The sequence below is a fragment of the Rhinoraja longicauda genome, chromosome 20 (assembly GCF_053455715.1).
Source record: "Rhinoraja longicauda isolate Sanriku21f chromosome 20, sRhiLon1.1, whole genome shotgun sequence".
Lineage (NCBI taxonomy): Eukaryota > Metazoa > Chordata > Chondrichthyes > Rajiformes > Arhynchobatidae > Rhinoraja > Rhinoraja longicauda.
The window spans coordinates 19,927,752-19,948,198 of NC_135972.1; the positions used below are offsets into that span (position 1 = coordinate 19,927,752).

Below are 20,447 nucleotides of genomic sequence, written 5' to 3' on the forward strand. Positions count from 1 at the left end.
CACTTGTCAGGCTTTGCCCCAGCCCCACCTCTCTTTTCCAGCTTTCTTCCTCCACTCCATCAGTCTGAAGAAGGGTTCAGACCCAAAACGTCGCCTGTCCATTCACTTCACAGATACTGCCTGACCTGTTGAGTTCCTCCAGCACTTTGTGCTGGATTTTATTTTACCTATACTTTAACTTACTGATTCATTTGATAATGCAGATCTTGTTTGGGTTTTGTGAGTGTTTCCCTACAATTTAGAAGTTAGATGCAGGAAGTATCAGATTGAACCAGAATATTCTCTCTGTGGGATTAATTCTTATGCAAAGATACAACCAGTTTTGAGAAAACCCGATCTATTCTCTCCATGAGGGTGAATTTCTTTAGCCAGAGTGTGGTGAATCTGTGGTGATTCTGTGATCCAGAACAATTAAATTCTTTCCTCCTGCACTTTTAAGTCAGATTAGAAGAAGCAACAATAAATGTACTGTATATTACCAGTTATTCTAAATAAACTAGACCAAGATAGTGCTGAAGATCCTGTTTCTGTGCTGTAGGACTCAAAGACATTTGCATCTGTAGGAAGGCCATACCATTGAGCTGGAGAATGGTGCACAGACACTGGAAGAGGATGCAGTTGGAGGATGATGGATCATGGTTAGAAGCATAACCAAACTAAGGTAATACTCTGACTCTACACAGCTGTTACACATTTTTCTCTCTGCTCTGCCTGGTGCTGAGGGTTATGTTCCAATGCACCCAAACATAGTCTTTACAGGAATGTCTCCTTCACATGGCAATCCTGTTTCCCATCCACATTTTGCTCTTCAGAATTACCCCAACAAATTACAGAAACAAGGGCAAGTCTGTTTGAAGATTATTTGTGTCCAATGTGATGTGCTCTTATGGAAAACCTGCACCTCCACAAAAACTTTAATGAACACAAGATGTTCCAAAGTACTCAGCAGCCATTCCTTGTCGATTAAGCCACAGCACTAAAAACGTGCTCATTGCCATATTGCTGTTTGTGGGATCTTGCTTTGCTCACACTGGCTGCTATACTTCCCACGTTACCACAGTGGTTGAAAAGTGAGGAGCGAAGACTTTGATTGAATTCACACCTGCACTGGGCTTTTCGAACAGCAGTCCCATAATATTTCTTAGCCAAACAGGTTAAGTCTACCCCCGCAACTCCGATGAAGTCCACACACATTTCATTGGTGATGGTCAGACCACTCCAGAGATCTGAGTTCAATTCCCACTCAAGCTGCTGAATTTAAATATATTCTACAAATAAAATAATGACCATAAAAATACTGGATTGATATAAAGACCCAGCTGGCCTCTCAGTCCGGCTTATATTTGAGTCCAGAGCCTAAACTCCAATTCACTCCTAGGCACTCCTTGGGTGGCTGACAGTTGAGCCGCCGCCTGCAGCGTCGCCTGTGGCCGGGAGGACTAGGCCGCCCGAGTCCCACCCGACGTCACAGCGAGCGGTCGTGAACTACAATTCCCACAATGCACGGCGGGGTGAGTGCGCAGGCGCAAGCGCAAGCCCGGGCCTTTCTGGTCGGCGCTGTGGGTGCCGGGAGGCGGATGGAAGCGGCGGTTAGATGAGGTGAGAGAACTGCGGCGGCAGGTGGTCCAGGAATGAGGGGAGGTCTGGAGACACCCCCGGCCCGGGGCTGAAGTGAGGCCTGGAGACACCCCCGGCTGGGGCTAAGGGGAGGGCGGGCTCGACAGGTGGCGCCGCTCGAGCTGTCCGCGGAGATCAGAGCTGCAACATCCGGTCCCCCCTTGCCCACTCCCCCATTTCCCTCTCGCCCATTCCCCTCTAGCTCACTCCCCCCATTCCCATCTAGCTCACTCCCCCCATTTCCCCCCTCGCCCACTCCCCCTCCATTTCCCCTCGCTCACTCCGTCCACTCCCCCATCATCCTTCCACTTTCTCCTCCCTACCCCCTTCATGTTTCCCCTTCCCCACTCACGCAGCCATCCACCTCACCCCCTGACACTTCACCCCACTCACTCCCTCCTTCATTCCTCCCCCCTTCATGTTTCCCCCTTCCTTCACCCTCAGCCATCCACTTCTCACTCCCTAATACCTCTCCTCTTTCCCCTCTGCCTTCCTCCAATTCCCCTTTCCACCTGTCCTGCACTTGACACTTCACCTCTGTAAAGTTCCCCGCTTCTCCTGTCTCACCCCAATACCTATTCCTCCTCATGCTCTCCCCAATCCTTGAGTCTTGGGTTTCTGTGTCGGTCTAGTCTCTGTTGTTTGACAGTTGTGTTAGCTGAATTAATCAGAGTTCGGTGGCCTTTTCATCACTGAGGGTATGTCTTAAGATAACAGATGGATGGAATAAACCCTGACCGTAAGGCAGGCTCAGGACTGATCACCTCCTCTTGTATCGATGTGTGTGCATTTTCTCAGGGTCCTCCCGATCAGAAACATTTGAAAGTTCAATATTATGAATGAACAAAAATGAGTATTTTTGACTCCACGGAAAGTTTGGCATTTCATTAAATCTCTTTGGTTATGAATACGTCCTATGTTGCATGTTTCTTTAATTAGTGAATCCCTTGTCCTAGTTGTCACCAAGTGTAATGTTAAAAATAAGAGCAGAATGTAGGAGTTTAAATGAGCAGTACACAACATGACACTGATGAGTGCTGTTTATATCCTGAGATAATTGCCACAGGGGATCGCCTTGTCATTCATCAAGTTATCAGTGGCTGTGCCTTAAACTGATTCCTTAAACTAATGCAACTCCTCAAACCTGAGCAAAGTGCTGGAGGAACACAGCAGGCTGCAAATGCAGTCTGTCCATTTTTCTCCAGAGATGCTGCCTGATCCACTATTCCTCTAGCACTTTGTGTTGTAATCAAGATTCCATATCTGCAGGTCCTTGTGTCTTGCTCTTTAGACTTAATTTTTTTGTTTCTCAGATCTGTGATCTGCATCAAACGTTTTACCCACATATCACTTCTCAGGCTTAACCCTCCCCTCCCCCTTCCCACCTCTTTTCCAGCATTCCCTCCCATACTCCCATCAGTGAGAAGAAGGGTCCTGACCTGAAATGTCATCTGACCATTCCCTCCTCAGATGTTGCCTGACCCACTGAGTTCCTCCAGCACTTTGTGAATTGTTCTGTGAATAATTCTCTGTCTTTCATCCCTGTGACTATTCAAAGGTTCCAGAACACAGCACTGTGAACACAAGGTTAAGGAATAGTGAGCAGGAGAATCGTTTTCACAAAGCACCTCAGGGGGCTGTGGGGTTAGTGGTCGGTGTCAAGTCCAATGTAATTCAGTGCACCTCTCCTTGACAAGACCATCTTGCCCTGCTGCTCGGTGTGCAATCAGTGTTGTGTGAAAATGGTTCATAAAGTCCTTCAGTGTCTTTGGTCTTAAGCCATTGCTTATGCGAGCAAAACACAAAACCCATCTGTTTCACTGATCTCCTTTAGGGATATAAATCTGCAGTCTTTACGTACTCCAGGCCCACAGAATTGCGGTTGACATAGCAGGCTGTTCTGTTCAAGGGCTTTGCATAATACTGCAAAAGCAAAAAATAAAGGAAGCATATAGATTAAGAGTACAGCACGGGAACAGGCCCTTCGGCCCACATTGCCCATGCTGAACATGATGCTGAGTTAAACTAGTCTCCCCTGCTTGCACATGATCCAAATCCCTCCATTCCCTGCATATCCACACGCCCGCAATGCTGATAACTATATTCAGCACTCTGTATCTTTCCCTTTGCTCAGCCTATTGTGTTTGAGTTTGGCTTGATTGTATTTATGTATAATTTTATCTGATTTGACCATGCAAAACAAAGCTTTTCACTGTACCTCGGGACACATGGCAATAATAAACTAAACCAAACCTTTCTAAAAGCCTCTTAAATGCTGCCACAGTATCTGCACCCTTCAACACCCCCCCCCAGACAGCATGTTCCAGGTCCCCACTACTCAGTGTGAAAAAAAGACTTGCCCCAGACCTCTCCTTTAAACTTTGCCCATCTCACTTTAACATTATGCCGTACAATCTTTGACCGCCTACCTTGAAGAAAATGAATGGGGAATATCTTTCTTGGGGGTTGTTGAGCCCCTTGGTGAAGGACAGCCATTATTAAACTTGTGCGATACAGACTGTGAACCACTCAGTCTGCAGGTTTCAGACCTGATGCAAAATAGCAGCATCGGCAGCATGAAATGAAAGCCCATTTAAATGGAACGCTGGTGAGCAGGCTGGTAATGAGTGTGGCAATGAAAGTAGTTAAATACAAGAGGATATCTGCTGCTGCAGTGGAGTCTTGTTTCCGTCGGTTAGATGTTTTGCAGAAGCAGTTGAAAGATTGTGTTTACATCCATGATCCCGCCTGTCAGTGCAGTTCAATCGGCAAGACTCTCTCCTTCACATTAAATTCCATGGCAGGATGAGTGCAGTGCTGGCCCCCACTCCAGCTCAGTACCTGGGAGCAGTGCGGTATTTGAAGTGTTCTTCATTGATATTTACTTGGGCCCAAACTGCCTATGATGCTGCAACGCATCAAAGATCCTCTTACTCAACCGTTATTTCTCAATCAAGCTATAATAATGTAAACCAACTGGCAACGAATCATACAGTGATCTTTGGCCTTAAGCTTAATCATACAACATTATACATGTTGATTCACCATGCTTGCTGCGCCATACCACATAAAATGCTGGGGTAACTCATTGGGTTAGGCAGCATCTCTGGAAAACATGAATAGGTGACGTTTTGGGTCGGGACTCTTCTTCAGACAAATTGTAGGCAGTGGGGGGAGGGGGAGAAGAAAGCTGGAAAGGGTGAGAGGCAGGACAAAGCATGGCAGGTAGACAAAGGTGAGGAGGAGGAGGAGGAGGAGGAGGGTTGACGGGCAGATGGTTAAAACAAAGGCCAGAGATAAGAACAATCGGTGTGAAAAGGGTTTGAAGAATTATGGATTGTGAAGTTGGGGGAGAAATAGTCCAAGAAAGAATAATATTCTATGGAGAAATAATTAATAACCTACAGGAAGCATGGTGGAATGCATGCCCCAATCAGCACTAATGTGTCTGAAGTGAAGATGGTCTAAAGCTTCAATTCCTCGGCGTGCATATTAACAACAATGTGGCCAGAAATATTAGGGAACCGCAGATCTAGTGGGAGGGAGGAACTGAAGGAAATCCACATTAGTCAGGAAAAGGTGTTGGGTAAACTGTTGGGACTGAAGGCAGATAAATCCCCAGGGCCTGATGGTCTGCATCCCAGAATAAAGGAGGTGGCCCTAGAAATCATGGAAGCACTGGTGATCATTTTCCAATGTTCTATAGACTCTGGATCAGTTCCTGTGGATTAGAGGGTAGCTAATGTAACCCCACTTTTTTAAGAAATGAGAGAGAGAAAACAGGGATTATAGATCAGTTAGCCTGACGTCGGTAGTGGGGAAGATGTTTGAGTCGATTATTACAGATGTAATAGCAGCGCGTTTGGAAAGCAGTGACAGGATCGGTCCAAGTAAGCATGGATTTAGTAAGGGGAAATCATGCTTGACTAATCTTCTTGAATTTTTTGAGGATGTAACAAGTAGAATGGATAAGGGAGAACCAGTGGATGTGGTGTATCTGGACTTTCAAAAAGTATTTGACAAGGTCCCACAAGAGATTAGTGTGTAAAATTAGAGCACATGATATTGGGGCTAGGGTATTGACAAGGATAGAGAACTGGTTAGCAGAAAGGAAGCAAAGAGAAGGAATTAACGGGTCCTTTTCAGAATGGCAGGCAGTAACTAGTAGGGTGCCGCAAGCCTCAGTGCTGGAAACCCAGTTATTTACAATATATATTAACGATTTAGACGAAGGAATTAAATGTAACATCTCCAAGTTTGCAGATGATACAAATCTCTGTGGCAGTGTGAGCTGTGAAGGAAGAATGCAATGAGGCTGCAGGGTGATTTGGATAGGTTGGGTGAGTGGGCAGATGCAATATAATGTGGATACATGTGAGATTATCCACTTTGGTGGCAAGAACAAGAAGGCAGATTATTATCTGAATGGTGTCAGATTAGGTAAAGGGGAGGTGCAACGAGACCTGGGTGTCCTTGTACATCAGTCATTGAAAATAAGCTTGCAGGTACAGCAGGCAGTGAAGAAAGTAAATGACATCTTGGCCTTCAAAGCGAGAGGATTTGAGTTCAGGAGCAAGGAGGTCCTCCTGCAGTTGTACAGGGCCCTGGTGACACCACACCAGGAGTATTGTGTGCAATTTTGGTCTCCTAATTTAAGGAAGGACATTCTTGCTATTGAGGGAGTGCAGCATAGGTTCACCAGGTTAATTCCCGGGATGGCAGGACTGACATATGATGAAAGAATGGATCGACTGTGCTTATATTCACTGGAATTTAGACAGATGAGAGGGGATCTTATAGAAACATATATATTTCTTAAGGGATTGGACAAGCTAGATGCAGGAAAAAGGTTCCCGCTATTGGGGGAGTCCAGAACCAGGGGTCACAGTTTATGAATAAGGGGTAGACAATAGACAATAGGTGCAGGAATAGGCCATTCAGCCCTTCGAGCCAGCACCGCCATTCAATGCGATCATGGCTGATCACTCTCAATCAGTACCCCGTTCCTGCCTTCTCCCCATACCCCCTCACTCCGCTATCCTTAAGAGCTCTATCCAGCTCTCTTTTGAAAGCATCCAACGAACTGGCCTCCACTGCCTTCTGAGGCAGAGAATTCCACACCTTCACCACTCTCTGACTGAAAAAGTTCTTCCTCATCGCCGTTCTAAATGGCCTACCCCTTATTCTTAAACTGTGGCCCCTTGTTCTGGACTCCCCCAACATTGGGAACATGTTTCCGGCCTCTAATGTGTCCAATCCCCTAATTATCTTATATGTTTCAATAAGATCCCCCCTTATCCTTCTAAATTCCAGTGTATACAAGCCCAATCGCTCCAGCCTTTCAACATACGACAGTCCCGCCATTCCGGGAATTAACCTAGTGAACCTACGCTGCACGCCTTCCATAGCAAGAATATCCTTCCTCAAATTTGGAGACCAAAACTGCACACAGTACTCCAGGTGCGGTCTCACCAGGGCCCGGTACAACTGTAGAAGGACCTCTTTGCTCCTATACTAAATGGGTAGGCCATTTAGGACTAAGATGAGGAAAAACCTCTTCACCCAGAGAGTTGTGAATCTGGAATTCTCTGCCATAGAAGACAGTGGAGGCCAATTCACTGGATGTATTCAAGAGAGAGTTAGATGTAGCTCTTAGGGCTAAAGATATCAAGGGATATGGGGAGAAAGCAGAAACGGGGTACTGATTTTGGATGATCAGCCATGATCATATTGAATGGCCGTGCTGGCTCGAAGGGCCGAATGGCCTAAACCTGCACCTATTTTCTATGTCCTGGACCGACCGCATTGAAGCTATGGGCAACAAAGCAAACTATTACGTCTACTTCCTCGGGAGACTAAGGAACTCCAATGAGTCTCACCAACCTCTACAGGCGCATCATGGAAAGCATTTTATTGGGATGCATTACAGCTTGGTTTGGCAACGACTCTGTCCAAGACCACGAGAAATCGCAGAGAGCTGTGGATGTAACCCAGTCCATCACACAGACCAGCCTCCCCACTGTTTACTCTCTCTACACTTCACGCTGCCTTGCAAATGCAGCCAATATATTTCACCCCTTTCCCATCAGGCAGAAAATGCAAAAACTTGAAAGTGCATACCAGGAGATTCGGGAATAGCTTCTTTCCGGCCGTTATCAGACTTCTGACAAGGAACTAGGATATGGTCCCGATCTCCCAACCTACATCATTGTGGACATCGAACCTCTGCTCCTGTAATGCTAAACGCTTTAACACTATTTTCTGCACTCTTGTATTGTTTTCAGTGTTCTACTGATAGTACTTGTGTCTGGCTTCATTGTACTCGCGTATAGGACAATTTGATTTGACGGGAGAGCATGCAGACAAAAGCTTTTCCCTGTACATTTGTACACGTCATAAACCAAACAACTGGCTCAGTTGTTCCAAAAAGCCAATAGAGGAACAGTAGACTGAACACCACCAACAAACGCAGTGCAGCTCTTTACCACAGTGATCCTTTGTGTGGGAAGTATACTATTTTTGGGATGTTTTCTGAGTCATTTTGTCAGGTGTAAAGTAACATGATCTTTTCTTCCTGCAGCAATGAGTTGCACCATAGAGAAGGTTTTGGCGGATGCAAAAGCGCTGGTGGAGCGGCTGAAAGAACATGACAATGCGGCGGAGGCTCTCATCGAGCAGACCACTGCACTCAACAAGCGGGTGGAGGCCATGAAGCAGGTGAGACGGGAAATCTTCCTACCTCTGCTACAAAGATACAAACTCTTCAGAAACCTGAAACGCATAAGAAATGTAATTGGTAATATGAAGTTATGTGCTCAGAATCCTGAGTGAATTGTAATCAAGAACGTTTAGTTGTCATATGTACCATCAGCAGGACAATGAAATTCCTACTTGCAAAAACTTAACACCCATTAATGCAATTACACACTGATAAATATAATAATAACACGATAAATTAATAACTAAAATCAGGTCACCAGAACATTGCAAAAACCGAAGTCCGTAGTGCTCAGTCCTTAAAAGTTCATAGTTGCTGAGGTTAGTTTTGTGTAAGAAAATAACTGCAGATGCTGGTACAAATCGGAGGTATTTATTTCACAAAATGCTGGAGTAACTCAGCGGGACAGGCAGCATCTCAGGAGAGAAGGAATGGGTGACGTTTCGGGCTGATGGTTGCTGGAGAGAAGCTGTTTTTGAACTTGGAGGTGACCGTTCTCAGGCTCCTGCACCTTCTTCCCGACGGTAGCAGCGAGATGAGAGCGTGGCCAGAGTGATGCGAGTCTTTAATAATCTGGAATTGTACATGGCCAAAACAGATATTGAGAGATCCATAGCAATGTAATTAAATGACCCTCGGGAAATTGTGCCCCTCTCACCTTAAATCTCTGCCCTCTAGACTTTGACATTTCCACCCTGGGGAAAACTGTTCTGACTGTCTACCCCATCTATGCCTCTCATGATTTTATGGGTTTCGGTCTCCCCTCACCCTGTGCCGTCAGTCAATACCTTGAATACAGGACATCTTTGCCTTGTAAACAGCAATACTGTGCAATGCACAATCCACCAGTTTGTTAATGTCATAATAGTCAGAACTCATTTCCCCACCTTTGTCCTTGGCCCCACAGGTTTTGGACATTTCAGTGTGCAGTAATTATATGGATATTGTTCAGGTTTTCCTGAATAGAAATAAATGAATTCCCAGGGAAGAGGATTTCCAAAACGAAGGCATAGTTTTAAGGCAAGAGGGGTGACATTTAAGAGGGACCTCCGAGGCAACGTTTTCACTCGGGGTAATCCGTATCTGGAACAAGCTGCTGTTCATAGCATCTGGAAAGTGCTGGAGGAAGCTATAGAATTCAATACAATTATACTTTTAAAAAGATATTTAGACAGATGAATGGATAGGAAGGGTTTAGAGGAATATGGGCCAAATGTTGGAAAATGGGACTAACCCACTATACTAACGGTTGGCATACATGAAGTGGGCCGAAGGGCCTGTTTCCATACTACACAGCTCATTGAGATAGAAGATATTTTAGTTCTGAAGTGTCTCATTAGATCCACCATTTCCCGGAAGTAATTGTGATGGTTGCTCTCTTTAAGAGCAGCAGTTGCTTGATGACCAGCTCATAAACATGATAAGCCTTTTGAAAGGAAATTAGCTCGACATAAATAGCATAATGTTGAATATATTAAGGAAAGGTCGTCACCAGAGGGACTTGAATCTTTTTAGTGACAATCAACCATGACATATACACGGAAATCCATTTCCACGGAAAGTCTTATCAATTTAAGCTTGCCTTTAAATGTTTGCGAGATTGTTTTTAAGCCCACAGTGCCACAGCGCTAAATAATAAATGTTTAGAATGTGTAACCGTAGAGTTGGAAGGCACCCACAACACAATCCCAGAATAGAAAGGTGTTATATAAGCCTGTTCTAATGTAGAATTGGTTCTATAAAGTAACATCCACTCACAAAATTAAAGCATTAAAAAATGACAGATAGGTGGAGTTAGGAGACTGTTGCTAGGGTATCACCAAAAAAACAATGGGGAGTATTTAAAATGCTCAAAACTGTTTCCACTCGACCAAAGTGATAAATCTCTCGATGTGTGTGCATTTAATTCTCGAGTGCATTTTCAGCTGTACAACAACAAGGGTAACATACTGATGGATAGAGCTTTCCGATTAATAGTGAATACGGGAGCCATTTGGTGTAATAAAATGAAATGAATAACGTCTGTGGGGTCCTGCCATTTCCTTCCGAAAGATTCCAAAGCACTTAACATCTTCTGATTGATTATTAAGTGCAGTTTTCTACTATGCAGCCACAGTGAGATCTTGCAGTCAGTAACAAGGTGACCAAAAGTATGTTTGGTCAATGACTACAGAATCTATTCTTTACATGGCCTCAGGCTGCATTAGAAAAGAACATATTGGTGAGGCCGCACTTGGAATACTGTGTTCAGTTTTGGTAACCATGCTATAGGAAAAATGTCATTAAGCTGGAAAGAGTACATACAAGGTTCACAAGGTGCTGGGTGGAACAGAAGGTGGTGGGTATATGGAAGTGGTTGTAACATGTTTGATTACAACATTTAAAAGACATTTTGGACTTGGATAGGAAAGATTTAGAGGGGTACAGGCCAAACACAGGCAAACGGGACGAGCGTAGATGGGACATCTTGGTCGGCACGGATGCGTAGGGTCGAAGGACCGACTTCCGTGCTGTATGAATCTATGACTCTTTCTAACCTGCCTTACTTTCTCCCTTCGGTAGACATAAAATGCTGGAGTAACTCAGCGGGTCAGGCAGCATCTCTGGAGAGAAGGAATAGAAACATAGAAAATAGGTGCAGGAGTAGGCCATTCGGCCCTTCGAGCCTGCACCGCTATTCAATATGATCATGGCTGATCATCCAGCTCAGTAACCTGTACCTGCCTTCTCTCCATACCCCCTGATCCCTTTAGCCACAAGGGCCACATCTAACTCCCTCTTAAATATAGCCAATGAACTGGCCTCAACTGCCTTCTGTGGCAGAGAATTCCACAGACTCACCACTCTCTGTGTGAAGAAATGTTTTCTCATCTCGGTCCTAAAAGACTTCCCCCTTATCCTTAAGCTGTGACCCCTGGTTCTGGACTCCCCCAACATCGAGAACAATCTTCCCGCATCTAGCCTCTCCAACCCCTTAAGAATTTTATATGTTTCTATAAGATCCCCCCTCAGTCTTCTAAATTCCAGCGAGTACAAGCCTAGTCTATCCAGTCTTTCTTCACGTCTTTCCTCAGATTAGGAGACCAAAACTGCACACAATACTCCAGGTGCGGTCTCACCAATGCCCTGTACAACTGCAGTAGAACCTCCCTGCACCTAAACTCAAATCCTCTTGCTATGAATGCCAACATACCATTCACTTTCTTCACTGCCTGCTGCACCTGCACGCTTGCTTTCAATGACTAGTGCACCATGACACCCAGGTCACGTTGCATCTCCCCTTCTCCTAATCGGTCACCATTCAGGTAATACTCTGCTTTCCTGTTCTTGCCGCCAAAGTGGATAACCTCACATTTATCCACATTATATTGAATGGGCAATGCCTCGGGTCGAGACCTTTCCCCAGACTTACCCCGACCCGAGGCATCGCCCATTCCTTCTCTCCAGAGGTGTTGCCTGACCCGCTGAGTTACTCCAGCATTTTGTGTCTACCTTTGATTTAAACCAGCAACTGCAGTTCTTTCCTACCTTACTTTCTCTCTTCCTCAGTTTTGATGAATGGTCTTTGACAGATTTCTCTTCCACAGATACTGTCTGAATGGCTGAGTTCTTCCAGCATTTCTGCTTTTTAAAAAAAAAGGGAATTGAAGGGGCACAAGGGGAAAACCACTGGCTTTGTAGTAGGGAAAGAAGACTAATGAATTGTCTTGGGGAGAGAGGTTTGATTATCCCCTCCTGCGGTGCTCTGGTCTCTGTGACCTATTTTTGAGTGCCGACTAATTTGAGAAGGACGTCTGTTTTCCGTTAATTGTCTCTCAGGGGAACTATGATTTATGTTTTCTCTTTGGCTTGATTACAGTACCAGGATGATATTCAGGAGCTGAATGAAGTGGCCCGGCACCGGCCTCGCTCCACGCTGGTGTTGGGAATCCAACAGGAGAACCGGCAGATCCGGGACCTGCAGCAGGAAAATAAAGGTGAGTCTGTGCTGTGCCCGTACCTGTCTCCCACACCGTCAGCGCCCGGAAACGCAGCTCAACGCATCAGAGTTGTTGCCAGCTTACTACCCAGCGGTATGAGCGTTGATTTCTTTAATTTCAAGTAACTCCGGCATTCCTTTCCCCCGCCTCTCTTCTCCAACCCGCTTCCACTCTTCGGCGAAACCAAGCGCAGGCTCGGCGATCGCTTCGCTGAACACCTGCGCTCGGTCCGCATTAACCAAACTGATCTCCCGGTGGCCGAGCACTTCAACTCCCCCTCCCATTCCCAGTCTGACCTTTCTGTCATGGGCCTCCTCCAGTGCCATAGTGAGGCCCACCGGAAATTGGAGGAACAGCACATCATATTTCGCCTGGGCAGTTTGCAGCCCCTTGGTATGAACATCGACTTCTCCAACTTTAGATAGCTCCTCTGTCCCTCTCTTCCCCTCCTCCTTCCCAGATCTCCCTGTATCTTCCTGTCTCCACCTACATCCTTCCTTTGTCCCGCCCCCCCTGACATCAGTCTGAAGAAGGGTCTCGACCCGAAACATCACCCATTCCTTCTCTCCCGGGATGCTACCCGACCTGCTGTTACTCCAGCACTTTGTGAATAAATACCTTCGATTTGTACCAGCATCTGCAGTTATTTTCTTATTCCATTCTTCACATCCTTGTATCCCTGTGGTTAGCACATCTTCCCCAGCCATTCTGGACTCCACTCTTCTTAAGGTCATCTGTTTTGTTCCAGCCCTGTTTTTCTTCTGACCTCTTTCATCTGAAGAAGGCTTCTGACCCGAAACGTCACATATTCCTTCTCTCCAGAGATGCTGCCTGACCTGCTGAGTTACTCCAACATTTTGTTGAAGTTGTTGCAGGTGTAGATTAGGTATTGAGGGGGTGAAGAGGTAACTTCTCCATGCTCCTTTCCCCTCCATTGCTCATCTCCTATCCCCAAGTCCAAAATTTCTCTCTTACCCCCTCTCTTTTTCCTCCCCCTTCCTCCCACATCCATCCCTTTACATTTCACTCCTTTTCTTTCCTTATCTGACTCCTTTTGTCTCCTTACTCCTCCAATCTTTGTCATTTATTCCATCTATCAGCCCATCTTCACCTGTATCAACCTATCACTCGCCAGGCTTTGTCCCACCCCACCTCTCTTCCTCACGACTCCCATCAGTCTGACGAAGGGTCCCGACCCAGAACTTTGTTTCTATCCAATGTGGGACGCTGGATTCTTGAGCAAAACACAAAGTGTTGGAGGAACTGAATGAGTCAGGCTGCATCTGTGGAGGGAATAGATAGATGATGTTTTGTGTCGGGACCCTTCTTCAGACTCACAGATGATCCCTGACCTCTCGAATTCCTCCAGCATTTAGTGCTTTGCTTTGTCCTTACACTTTCAGTGCTGTCTGCATAACCAGTGTTTCAGGAACCTCCTGTTCAAGCACAGTTCTCAGAAGCAGGCCCTTCGGCCCACCGAGTCCACGCTGACCATCAATTACCCGTTCACACGAGTTCCACGTTATCCCACTTTTGTATCCACTCTCGACACAAGGGGCATTTTACAGAGGCTAATTAACCAACAAATCCACACGTCTTTGCGATGTGGGAGGCAACTGGAGAATCCAGAGGAAAGCCACGCGGTCACAGGGGTAATGCATAAACTCCATGCAGACAGCGCCGGAGGTCAGGATCGCCAATTGCCACTAGTGTGTGGGGAGTGGATGCAAAGGTGGAGTGACTAGTGTGTGGGGAGTGGATGCAAAGGTGGGGTAACAGAACTGGTGACGTGGGCTTCTGGTGCTGTGAGAAAGCAGCTCCACCCGCTGCTCCACTGGGCTGCTCTGCGCTCTGTAAAAGCAGCAAACTCCAACAGGGCAAAGCAGTGCTTTGTTTTGTTTATTGTATTAATGTCATGTGTACCGAGGTACAGTGAAACTTTTTTTTTCGTTGCGCCTTATCCAGTCAGCGGAAAGACTATGCATGATTGCAATCAAGCCATCAACTGTGCACAGAAACAGGATAAAGGGAATCACTTTAGTGCAAGGAAAAGACCAATAAAGTCCAATTAAAGATAGTTTGAAGGTCTCCAATGAGGTAGATAGTAGCTCAGGACTAAACTCTAGCTGGTGATAGGCTAAAGTCATACAGCGTGGAAATGGGCCTTTCAGCCCAACTTGCCAACACCGACCAACATGTCCCATCTACACTAATTCCAGCTGCTTGCGTTTGGCCCATATCCATCTAAACCTGTCCTATCCATGTACCTTTCTAAATATTTCTTAAATGTTGCAATAGTCCCTGCCTCAACTACCTCCTCTAACAGCTCATTCCATACACTCACCACCCTTTGGGTGAAAACATTACAGCTCAGGTTCCTATTAAATCTTTCCCCCTTCACCTTAAACCTATGTCCTCTGCTTCTCGATTCCTCCACTCTGTGCATTTACCTTGATCTATTCATTTCATGATTTTATACACCTCTATAAGATCACCTCTTATCCTCCTGCACTCCAAGGAATAGTGTCACAACCTGCTCAACCTCTCCCTATAGCTCAGACCCTCGAGTCCTGGCAACATCCTTGTAAATTTTCTCTGTACCCTTTCCAACTTGACAACATCTTTCCTACAACATGGTGTCCAGGACTGAATAAAATACTCTAAATGCAGCCTCACTAATGTCTTGTACAACTGCCACATGACCGCCCAACATCTATGCTCAGTGGTTCAGTTGCCTGATTACAGCTGGGAAGAAACTGTCACTGAAACTGGAGGTGTGCGTTTTTCACACTTCTGTACCTCTTGCCTGATGGGAGAGGGCAGAAGAGAGAGTGACCAGGGTGCAACTAATCCTTAATTATGTTGGTGGCCCTATTGAGGCAGCGTGAAGTGCAGATGGAATCAGTGGAAGGGTGGGTGGTTGGTTGGTGTCATTGTCTGGGCTATCAGACCAGTGTTATCAGACGGCTTCAGTTCTCATGGGAATGTTCTGTTTGTAGAGTTGCGCACGTCTTTGGAGGAACATCAGTCTGCGTTGGAGCTGATCATGAGCAAGTACAGGGAGCAGATGTTCCGGCTGCTGATGGCCAGCAAGAATGATGACCCAGTGCTGGTCACCAAGCTGAAGGAGCAGCACTCCAAGGTAGGTGGCAGCACCTTCCCCCTCTCCAGCTCCCTCTGCCTCATTTATCGCTCCCTCACTTTGTGCATCTTAACCGTTTCATATGAATGGTTCACCGAAGCAAGGCACACTTCTGGAGTGCACCAAAGTTGCCTGCTGGTCCCTGCCTCATCTGACCAGACGACATAGGTTTAAAGGTGAGGGGGAAAGATGGAACAGGAAATCGAGGGGTAACTTTTTTACACAAAGAGTGGTGGGTGTATGGAATGAGCTGCCGGAAGAGATTGCAACGTTTAAGAAATATTTAGACAGGTTCATGGATAGGATAGATTTACAGGGATTTGGGCCAAACACAGTTAGGTGGAACTAGTGTTGCTGGGACATGTTGGTCGGCATGGGCAAGTTGGGCCGAAGGGCCTGTTTCCACACTCTATGACTGAAACCCTTCCCCTCTCTGCTCTGTACTAACTTTCTTCCCTCTCTACTCTTCATCCAAGTTCTTGACCCGAAGCACCATCTGTCCATTTTCCTCCACAGATGCTCCTCGATCTGCTGAGTTTTTCCAGCATTTGTTTTTTTGTTTCAGTCCATTCCATAAACACTTGCTTGGTCCAGCGACAGTACAGATTAAGCCGTGATAGAGATCTACACAATAGACAACAATAGACAACAAAGGCCAGCAGTTATTACCCTTTAGACTTTAGAGACACAATCTGGAAACAGGCTCTTTGGCCCACCAAATCCACACCAACCAGTAATCATCACATACACTCACACTATCCTACACACTAGTGACAATTTACAATTTTTTACCGAAACCAATTAACATACAAATTTGCACGTCTTAGAGATGTGGGAGGAAACTGGAGCACCTGCAGAAAACCCACGCAGTCACAGGGAGAACGTGCAAACTCCACACAGACAGCACCCGTTGCGCTTATCAATAGTAGCACAAGTGGTATGCAGAATTGATGTCCTGATTTGTTCCCCACAGGAGCTGCAGGTTCACGTGGATAAGATCAATGAGATGGCCACGGTGATGAGAAAAGCCATTGAAATCGATGAACAACGCCTCTTCAAGGAGCAGGAGCGGATTGTACAGCTGGAGGTGGGTGCATCGCCTCAAGTACAACAGCCTTCTCATTCAGAGAGGCTTAACCCGCTCTCTCCTCACTGAATCTATGCCATACCCTCCCTGCATAAACAAGGAACTGCAGGTGCTAGTTTATAAAGAAAGGCACAAAGTGCTGCAGTGGCTCAGGGCAGCATCTCTGGAGAACATGGACAGGTGACATTTCATTTCAGGACTGGGGAGTCCGGTCCCAATCTGAAAAGTCACCTATTCATGTTCTCCAGAGATACTGCCTGTCCTGCTGAGTTATTCCAGCATTTTGTCATTTTCTACACCTTATCCCCATGTCTAATTCAAAAAAAACATTGACAAAAAATACAACCACCATTCCCACAACTACCATGATGTGTTAGTTTTTAGTAATGTCGATAAGTCTATCTGTCTACAATAAATTCAGATTGTGGTTGCTATTATTAGAGGTCTGTTTCAGATCAGTTTGAAAACTTGCCTAACATTTCCTTGGAAGCAGTGAGTATTGGAACGGCATAAATGATCAGCCATGATCACATTGAAAGGCGGTGCTGGCTCGAAGGGCCGAATGGCCTACTCCTGCACCTATTGTCTATTGAGCATCATCCAGAAAGATGACAGGTTAACCTTAAAGCTTCTTTTTACAGAATTGATTTTACTTGACAGCAGCTTGCCTTTCCATTTACAGGTTTGGTAGATTGCTGATGTTTTATAATTATAGCACAGCGGGCGATTCAGGCCTCCATGTGTGTGCTAGCTTACAGCTGAGCAATCCCATCTCAACATCTTTTTACTACACCATGGGACATGTGCCAATAATAAACCCCAGCCGTCAGTCCCATTTTTCCCTCTTATTTCCCTGTATCCTTGCTGCTTCCCCGCACATCTTTCCTTTCATTCTCTTTGCCATTGACCTTATACATCGGGTGCAATTTGGAAGTGTGGAAAAAAACAGAACACCTGTGGTGGGGGGGGGAGGGGGGGGGGGGGGGAATGCCACATGCGGTCACAGGAAGATTGCGCAAACTCCACACAGACGATGCCTGAGGTTAGCATCGAACCCGGGTCACGAGCTGCGAGGCAGAGAGATTAAATACTGTGCCGCCCTGTTAAATATCACCCTGCATGGGCAGCTGGTGCTCCTAGAGTGGACATTGAGTGCTCCCAGGACAGCTCCAGTGGACCACACTCCAAAACTATATCCAGTGTGGCCATCAAGCATATCCGGGATAGGGAGAAAAAAAACCAGCATCTACATCATCCTGACAGTGCACACGCACTTTAAATCCAGAGAAGATAGCGAGTTCTCTATTGTACACAAAACAAATGGAAATAAGTCAGTATGAATGACAGGGTGCTGTTGTTTTAGGATGCCAGCCTGTTGCTGGCATCTCACAGCTGCTCTGGAGTTGGCTCTTGAACAACTGCACAACACTAACCTCATTAACTACGATCTTCTATAGGCTGTGTCTTTGGTTGCACCATGGACTTCGGTATTGCACTACTACCATTACCTAGGATAATTTAATGCATGTTTAAAAAAACATTTGGTACATGGATAGGATAGGTATAAAAGGGATATGGGCCAAATGCAGGCAGGTGGGACTAACTAGGATGGGGCATCTGGGCTGGCATGCGAAGATGGGCTGAAGGGCCTCTTTCCATGCTACACATGTATGACTGATTAATTTATTGTATTATTGATCATATATATTGTCTGTTATTGCATTTACAGATCTGTAAAGCTGCAGCAAATTAGTATTACATTGTTCCATTGCGTATGATAATCTAAAGTACATTGGAATGATTATATGTCCCTGCAAATACACATGAGGACACACTTGACTGATGTCACTCACTGTCTAAAGCTCTCATTTCTTTACAGTCTGAAAATAAAGGTTTGAGGGAGGTGCTGCAAATAAATAAAGAATCGTTCCGCTGCTTGAAGGAAAACATATTGGAAAGCAGGTCGTTATCTGGTTTAGTGACAAATGCCAACCTCAGCATGAGGAAGAGCTGAGGCAGTGGGCAGACCCACCACTTGCCCTCACCGACCCACGGTCCCGTGGACATCTTATCCCGGCGCATTGAGCCAACGCCTCAACTGTACAGGTCACCGTTCATCTCTGGAGCCAAATGAGTTTCGTGGCTAGCTAATTAAACTGACAAACGTACCTTATTTTACGTTGTATGTTCGACTTTGTTCTTGTAGAGAAGACAAAAAGAATCTGTACACATTTAGTGTGATGTGGCCAGCACCTAATATTTAGTCCAGGGATCTCTCTGGCCTCATTCCTACCTGCCCGTTTGCCAGAGAGCAAGTAAAAAAGCATAGGCCTCAGGGAACAAAGCAATCTCCATTTCACAATTATCCTTTGTAGCTATTGAACCCTTGGCTATACATTAAAATAACAATTTGTAATAAAGTGTGGGCAGTAGTTAGGGAGGGAGGGGGGTGTGTGTGGCAGGGTTCAAGAAGCTAATCAGAGATTGTGTCAAACTTTACTATTACACAAATTGGATAAGTATTTATTGAACTGACCAAGGCTGGATTCGGTTGCATTTGTGATAAATGGGTGGCCATAGCAAAGTTTATACAGAATGCAATCTTTCAGATCTATAGAATGTTCTATTTTTTAAACCGTTTATTCACAATGTGAGATTGGTGACTTGGATTGGGTTGTTAATCCTACAATATCTGTACAATAGGCTGTCTGTGGATGTGTATATTTTTGCTTAATAAAGATTAAATATATTGTCACACTGGTTGAATAAATTGTCGTGGTCTGTATTGGCAGAGACATGGAGGGGACCTTCTGCACAAAGTCGTTGCACCTTTACACTCTTGCCCCGCAATGAAAACACTAGATGCTTGAAAACAGGGACCAAATCTCTTCGTAGAAGATACAAAGAGCTGGAGTAACTCAGCGGGTCAGGCAGCATCTCTGGCTAACATGGACAGATGATGTTTCAGGTTGGAATCCTTCAGAATGAAGAGCTTTGGGTTGCAGTGTTCAGTTCCACATGTTGGAGTTTTGTTGGTCATTATTATGCAAAAGGCACAAGTCTGCCCTCTACTGGCGATTGCCCTGATTGCTGAGAGCACCAACCTCCCTGAACTTTGCATGGATTTGCAAGCACAATCCATTGCTTCTGGCTAGGGTGAATAGCAGCACATAGAATCACTAATTTAAATGTAGTTGACTCATGATTCAAAAACTTGGACTCATGGCAATTTAGTTTATTGTCACATGTACTGAGGTACAGTGAAAAGCTTTTTATGTGCTAGCCAGTCAGCAGAAACTATACACGACTACAATCAAGCTGTCCTCAGTGTACAGATACAGGACAGAGGGAATAATGTATAGTGCAAGGTAAAATCTGATTTATAGATAGTCCAATGGTCCCCAATGAGGTAGATGGGAGGTCAGGACCACACTATGTGATAGGATGGTTCAGTTGCCTGATGACAGCTGGGAAGAAACTTCCTGAATCTGAAGGTATCACATTTCTGTACCTCTTTTCTGATGAAGAGGGAATGACGAGGGCGAGACTGGCCCTCAATTTGAACACAGGCAGTGTTTGCATTATGTTGAACAGTCCAGAATTACCAACCCATGCCATAAACATGTCTTCTAGTTCTTGATTCCCCTACTCTGTAAAAGACTATGTATTCACCCAATAAATTCCCCACTTGTTTTATACAGCATCAGGTGAAAGTCACAAATCACATTTGGAACATTCTGCAGGGATCCAGAGACACTATAATCAAACGTTATTAATATACAGTATAAAATCTATACAAAACAGAAATTCCTTCAAGTGTTAACAATATTCCAAACGAGATTGTAACATTCACATACATCTACTTCTATGCTAGAATTACTCGGAGAACCCCACCACTAAACC

At 45.4% G+C, this 20,447-nt stretch overlaps 1 protein-coding gene across 3 annotated transcripts; it reads left to right on the forward strand.

Annotated features, from left to right (window-relative positions):
* The first annotated feature begins 1,507 nt into the window (after window positions 1-1,507).
* On the forward strand, window positions 1,508-19,286 carry fgfr1op2 (FGFR1 oncogene partner 2). Of its 3 annotated transcripts, none has more exons than XM_078416570.1 (6): window positions 1,508-1,599; window positions 8,198-8,334; window positions 12,195-12,312; window positions 15,315-15,457; window positions 16,431-16,544; window positions 18,424-19,285. In XM_078416570.1, exons 2-6 carry the CDS (start codon window positions 8,200-8,202, stop codon window positions 18,556-18,558), a joined length of 645 nt encoding a protein of 214 aa, XP_078272696.1. In that variant the 5' UTR covers window positions 1,508-1,599; window positions 8,198-8,199; the 3' UTR covers window positions 18,559-19,285. The 3 variants fall into 3 exon arrangements, with proteins under 3 accessions (XP_078272696.1, XP_078272698.1, XP_078272697.1); XM_078416572.1 differs by lacking the exon at window positions 18,424-19,285 and adding an exon at window positions 16,999-17,446; XM_078416571.1 differs by lacking the exon at window positions 1,508-1,599 and adding an exon at window positions 1,628-1,671 and having other exon boundaries at window positions 18,424-19,286.
* The last annotated feature ends 1,161 nt before the right edge of the window (window positions 19,287-20,447 follow it).